Source organism: Hipposideros armiger, unplaced genomic scaffold (assembly GCF_001890085.2).
Source record: "Hipposideros armiger isolate ML-2016 unplaced genomic scaffold, ASM189008v1 scaffold_219, whole genome shotgun sequence".
Lineage (NCBI taxonomy): Eukaryota > Metazoa > Chordata > Mammalia > Chiroptera > Hipposideridae > Hipposideros > Hipposideros armiger.
Genome location: NW_017731569.1, coordinates 1816468 through 1822920, shown reverse-complemented (window position 1 = coordinate 1822920; position 6453 = coordinate 1816468). Strand labels below are relative to the sequence as shown.

The 6453-nt window shown below is 48.3% G+C and overlaps 1 protein-coding gene across 1 annotated transcript in view; it reads left to right on the top strand.

Moving 5' to 3' along the window:
* The first annotated feature begins 1460 nt into the window (after nt 1-1460).
* CLN5 (CLN5 lysosomal BMP synthase) overlaps nt 1461-6453 on the top strand; it is a 16262-nt gene continuing 11269 nt past the window's right edge. The window contains exon 1 of the mRNA XM_019654306.1: nt 1461-2630. Within this exon, the coding sequence (XP_019509851.1) occupies nt 1909-2630 (722 nt within the window). The 5' untranslated portion in view covers nt 1461-1908. The remainder of the gene's footprint in view (nt 2631-6453) is intronic.

Here is a 6453-nt window from a genome sequence, read left to right as displayed (position 1 = left end):
CTCTCTCTCTCTCTCTCTCTCTCTCTCTCTCTCTCTCTCTCTCTCTCTCTCTCTCCAGCCAAAGTGTTGTGTTCCGTTCTGAAAACCTCCTATTTTCTGACTCAGAAAACTTGTTCTCTAAAATTAGAGAGAGACTTTGCCATTTTAAATTATATTAGTAAGAATGAAATATCTCACGTTTGCCCAGAGAATCTCAGTTACTTGACAGAGAAGCGGTCTCAGTTTACAACCTCTACCACCCAGGGGTCCCTAGACAGACACAAAATTCTACCTTGACTTGAACTTCATATTTTCCAAGGAAATAGAATCCTGGGTTCATTTTGTAGTCTAGACTACACGTTGGCCCTGTGTGTTGACACGCAGCCTTGCTTTGCTGGGGGCCTACCAAAATACTGTTCATTTAAATCTCACCTAAACCCCACCCTACCTCAGAACCCGATAACTCTATCTTTTCCTTTGTTTGGGGGGAATGCCACACAGTTCCTCTGGTGTGCAATCTCCCACATTGCAATGGGTGATAAACCTACTTTTATCACACTACAGGAATGTTCCCGTTAGTGGTCTCAGACTCACTGGGCAAGGACCCAAGGGAAACCAACTGGATTAAAATTCAGTCTATCGATGGGCCCTTAAGGTTTAACAACTGTGGGGTCGAGAGAAGTAACCAGTGCAAGGAGGGATCAGGCAACAGTAGTCTGCAAGCATCTTTAGCCTGGGGTGCTGGGGTCACAGCCAAGAGGGACAGAAGGCAGAGCCAGACCACAGCAGACGGAGCAACTATGGCACCGAGTTAGGGAATACTTTCTCACCATTAGAGTTTCAGGCCCAGGAGAGGAGTTCCCAACCACCCACCAAGGCCAATCTGAACCCTACTTGTGTAGCTCGGGCAAGTTCTGAAAAGGATGGAAGTTCCACTGGGGCCCTCTAGTGTATGGCCCCATAATTTGTAAAAGCTGTCGTGTTGCTTCTCGGTTTAAACCATGCTCAAGCTTAAGTACTAGTCCACACTCAATCCTGCAGCTGCCTTTCAAGCGTTCCAGTTCAGCTTTCATGGTTAGGACGTGCTCCCCTCTCATCTCAGGTGGGTCTTTGAAGAGGTCAGTTTAGCCTTGATGATTTTGAACTGGGGTGGTATATGGAGGGCTAGGACTGGAGCCACCTAAATGCTTAGATAAGTGGGTGTTAAATGGAGCCCTCCCTGAACCTTCACAGAGCTTCCCAACCTGGTGCAGCAAGTGGGCAAGGGTATTGGGGGGATGGGTGGGGCGCGGGAGGGGGTAACTAATGGGGCTATAATTCGCCCTCGACCCCAGGCAAACCAGGATGGCAAGAACTACTTGCCATCAGCGCTCAGAAGGCCTGGCAGGCCGGGGGCAGCCAACCCCCCATCCACCCACTCACAGGTCATGGTGGTGAACTCGGGCCATTGCAGCCGTCTTGGTTATTCCAGTATACTTACCACTACGATGGTTCACTCATGTGGTGGCTGAAGTGAAGGCGCTGGAAAACTCTGGTCTAAGAGCTCAGCAGTCTGCTCTCCTGTGAAACAAATGGCTGTCAGTGGCAACGCCTTTAATGTTCTATTTATAGGCATAAGTCAACATGTGTGCATCACAGCGTGGCCGGCCCAAAGCAGAAGGGTTGGTTCCATGGTAGTCTCGAGGCGCTTGACCGGTCCAAGAGAGAGAGTAAGGCAGGCTCTTCCTCCCCACGCGAGTGGTAGATCCAAACAAGGACGAACAGCACGGAAGGGGGTGCGCTACACAGCGCTTGGAGCAGCAGCCCGTCTGTATATTGTTACTGTCGGCCGATGCCACCACGGGCTCAGGCCCGCCGAGGACGTCATTCCCCCAGTGTTGTCTGCCTCATGGCACCCCCCACTGCCAAGAGAGATTCTCCCTCACTCACATGTGTGCTGTCACCAGTCTGGGCCCAGTGGGGCGGGGTGAGAAGAGTTCTGCGGTAGAGAGGAGCCCGAAGCTGGATTTGTTTGTGCCCCTGGTTTGGTTGGGTTTTCGCGGTTGTTGGGGGGTGAAAGGGGCGGAGGTGAGAAGACGCTCCAAGGAAGCGGCGGTCTCTAAACTGAGACGCGAGGCGAGAAGGCCGAGGCATTACGAACCGGTCAGAGAAAGAAGAGGCCCCGAGCCCCGAAGGCGCGCTCTGGGGGGGGGCTGGGCCCAAGCGCCTTCCTGGCCGGCGAAGTTTCGAAGCCACCAACGTGCACGGCGCGGGAGAGGGGACAAGGCGCCTTGTCAAGAACGGCCGCCTTGCTGCCTCACGCACAGGAAGGCTCCCCGCGCCGGGAGGGGCCGAGCACTCGGCGCGGGCGCAGGACAGAGGGCAGGACCCCAGGCCGACCGGGGACAGTGTCCCGAGTTCGCGCGGGGCGGGGAAGTGGCTCCGCGCATGCTCGGTTCGCCGGCCCTCCGCGGTCGCCGGGCTTGCGAGGCGCCGGTAGCACCGGGAGCCGCCTCAATGGCGCAGGCGGGTAACACCGGCCCGGGGGCCGGGGGGCATCGCGGCGCGGGCACGGCCCTGGGGCGCGCGCCTTGGCGCTGGGCCCTGGCGCTGCTCTGGCTGGCGACCGCGGCGGGCGGCCCCTCTCGGCGCCAGTGGCCGGTCCCTTACAAGTGAGTGCGCGGGGCGCGTGCATGGCCGGGATAGAGGCGGAGGTAGGGGTGNCAACTCTTAACCAACGCGCCCCTCGGCTGGCCCAAGACTGGATTTTAAACCAGTTCTTCTGGAAACAGATTGTCCTGGAGTTGCTTCACGGAATTAACGGGATTTACCTGCACAAGGCGGTAATGAAGGGGCAACACACTCTAGATGCTTGCATGTCCCTTGGAACCTTTAACGAAGTGCTGCATTGTCATCAAAGGTAAACAACTTCCTCTACTTCCAAGGAACTTCATCTCAAGGACAGAAACCTGGACTCATTAAATAACCACCCCACCCAGGGCAGATGGGAACACTGCCCTTCACCTAGTAGGGTTAGTAACTACTTGTTGAACAAATGAATGAATAATAGCCGCCTTAATTTTACTCTCAAGTTAAACAGGTGCCAGGTTTAAATAGTTCCCTGAGTTTTAGAGACAAGAGATGGGGCTTCTAAGTTCCAACCCTCTAATCACACATCAGTTCTCCTGGCAACCAGCTCTCTATCCTGTGCCTTCCAAAAGTCACCTTATTAACATAAAGACACCTTTAATGCTCCTGTTACTAAGAAACCTTCAGGGGTTTTAAGAGCTCTGTGCCAGAGACAGGACGAAGACTAAACATGTATTTATCATAAACCACAACATCACAAATGGGTAGTTTCAGTTTGGGATGATGGATAGGAGTATGGCTGCACAACACTGTGAATGGACTTAATGCCACTGAATTGTACATTTAAAAATGTAAAATTTGTTATGTATGTTTTACTACAAAAAACCCCAAACCAAAACCATGCTACTGACCAAGGGACAGCAGCCTGGGGGGTGTCTGGGGCTGCTGATGGTAAAGGGTGGGCCGCCTCTGGCCTCAGCCCTGCTTTCAGCTCGATGGCAGTCATCCCTCGCTACCTTCATTTTTGTCTAAAGCGCAGTTCTGTAGCTGTTGACCAAGTGCAGCGGGTGGAGGGGTGAGCGTTGGATAGTTTAAAATTAGAAAGCAGTAAACACCCAAGAAGGGAAAAAAAATTCCTGAAAAGCGTTTGGCCCCAGAATTCCACAAGCTGCAGAAAAGGGCACCGCCCTCCCACCCCTCCTCCCCCGCGGGAAGGCCTCAGGTCGTCTTGACCAATCCTCGCGGCCTCAAATGCACCGGTACGCAGAAGCTTCTTGCACTTCTCTGCCAATGAAGATGCCACACCGGCCAGGAAGACAGCCGAACCTTGTTGCAGGAGCCGGCGGCCGCGAGCTGCACCCGCGCGCCCCCTGGCGGCGCATAAGGCTCTAGCGCAAAGCCCGGCGGCGGGCAGCGCCATGGAGGGGGTGTTGGCCAGGGACATAGTAGGGTGGGACAGACCACGCGCTGGCGGAATTAGGAATCCAGACCTAGTGAGGCCACAGCTATTCTGTCCTTTGTGTTGGGAAGGAAGAGAGATCCTGCTAAGGAGCCATAAATCATATTATATGAACCAGCAACTTCCATTTGAAAATGATCTTTAAACGAGAGAACAAAGAAAAAAAGGATTAGATTTTTAACTGGACTAAAGTAACTTCCATGCAACTTATTCCAAAAGAGAATATCAATATTTATATACAATAATTTTTAAATTGAAAAAAAAACATTTTTAATTGTGTACAGATTTTTAAACTACTCAGCTCCAAAGCTGGAAGTCGAAGTGGTGTTTTGACAAAAAACTGAATGACAGACAGCATTGCACTCTTTCATCTGCATCAGAGCTAAACGAACAAATAATTTCTTAGGACACTTAAAACGGAGACGTTGAGGTCCAGATGCAAGCAGGCTGTAACTAAGGGCAGTGAAATAAGGAAGTCTTGGCTAGGATGCAATTTCTCTTCATAATAGTTTGCATTTCACAAATGTATCATATTTTTAGAAAGTCCAAGTCTCCATACAAGCCTAGTTTTCTTACATGATCACAAGAAAGAAATAGCAAAGATTGTGGTTACATTGTTTAGCTAGGATTCCCCCTAAGTTTCTTCTGTACAATTCCATATATTGACCAGATATTGACAGAAATCTAGTCTTTTATTATGAAAGGGTGCAATCTGCAACCTCCATCAATTACATCTCTACTTGCCCTCCTGGATCTTTAAATTATTAGTCCGATCTTCCTCCAATAAAAACTCATTAAGCCCTTCCTCGTATGTGCCAGGTGCTAAATAAAGCACTGCCTTGACTTTCAACAAGAAATCTACCCTTCTTAGCCTGGAGGTAGGACGCTTATGACCAATAAACCATGGATGGCAATCCCATGAGGACGATTCTAGCCCTTGACCCAGTAGCATTTACTTACATGGCTGCCAATGATGCCCAGTTAGAAAGAGGAAGTAAACAGGATATCAACATCAGGCAGGAGAAAGATGAGCTGCTTGTGAATACACATTATGTATGCACCCACATCTTTGAAGACTGAAAGGGAGTGGGAGGGCAAGGGGAAGGGGAAGGGAGAGAAGAGAGAGGGACAGGGGAAGGGAGAGGAGGGGGAGGCTGAGCAGGGGGAGAGCAATAGTGAACTTGAGAAACAGGACAATCAAATATTTAGGAGCAGGTTCTGGGTGTGACTGCTGGGATCTACCTTGTATGATATTGAGAAAGTTACTCAATATCTCTGTGCCTACAGCTCCTCAATCTGAAGGTAGAAGTAACACCCTTTTCAGAGGGCTGTTGGGAGGATTCAATATAGTAAATGTCAGCTGTGTCAAAACCTAGATACTAGTGTATTTCCTCTTACTGAATGGTAGGCACTGCTTCATTTTGCCTGAATACATGAAGAAAAGTTTCCATTCTGAAGCCAGTCTTCTTGAGAATATTAATAAACTGTTCACAACAAAAGTAAAAAATACATTCAATAAATATGTACAAGATTGTAAAGACTTAAGAGATTTAATGCAACAAGTAAAAGAGTGTAAATCCACAATTACTTGATTTAGGATTAGGGTGAGGTGATAACTATAGTTCCATAGTTGGTTGTTTGTTTTACAGTATCACATATTAAATAAATACCCCCTCTAATTCCTTCAAGTGAATATTATAATTTTTAACTTTATTAAATTCACACTTATTCTTTGACCTAAAATAAATTATGCTGTAAGTGAAACTGCCTATAAAAATATGAACATAGGACCTATATATGTATATATTGTAGTTGATGTATTGTTTAAGCCAGTTAAGCATCTGTAAAACAGGTAACTGTACCCAAGTCTCATAGGCTTAGGGTAGGGGGTGGGGGGTTAATGTTTTGATTAACATCAAGATATCGTTAACCTCTTGTATTAAAATGTTAAGTGCAGAAAATGAGTGTGTCCAGAGCAGGGGCTCTTAACCTTTCTTTGTGTTCCTGAGGCCTCTTTGGCACCCTGGTGAAATCCCTTCTCAGACTAATGTTTTCTAATGTCTAAAATAATAATTAAAATCCATCGGATTTTAAGTGATGAATAAAAATTAGCTTGGACTGTAAAAATCTGCCCTGCCATTCATGAACCTGGGAAAAAAGGCAGATTAAAAAAATGCAGTTGCAAAATTAACAGATAACAATATTTCTCCCAAAACACAGTAACACAATTGAGTTGCAACGTGTCATAACCAACTCCTGCGTGCGCGTGTGCTTTCTCTCCCTCCCTCCCTCTTCCTCTCTCCTCTCTCCCTCTCTCCCTCTCTCTCCCTCTCTCCCTCTCTCCCTCTCTCCCTCTCCAGCCAAAGTGTTGTGTTCCGTTCTGAAAACCTCCTATTTTCTGACTCAGAAAACTTGTTCTCTAAAATTAGAGAGAGACTTTGCCATTT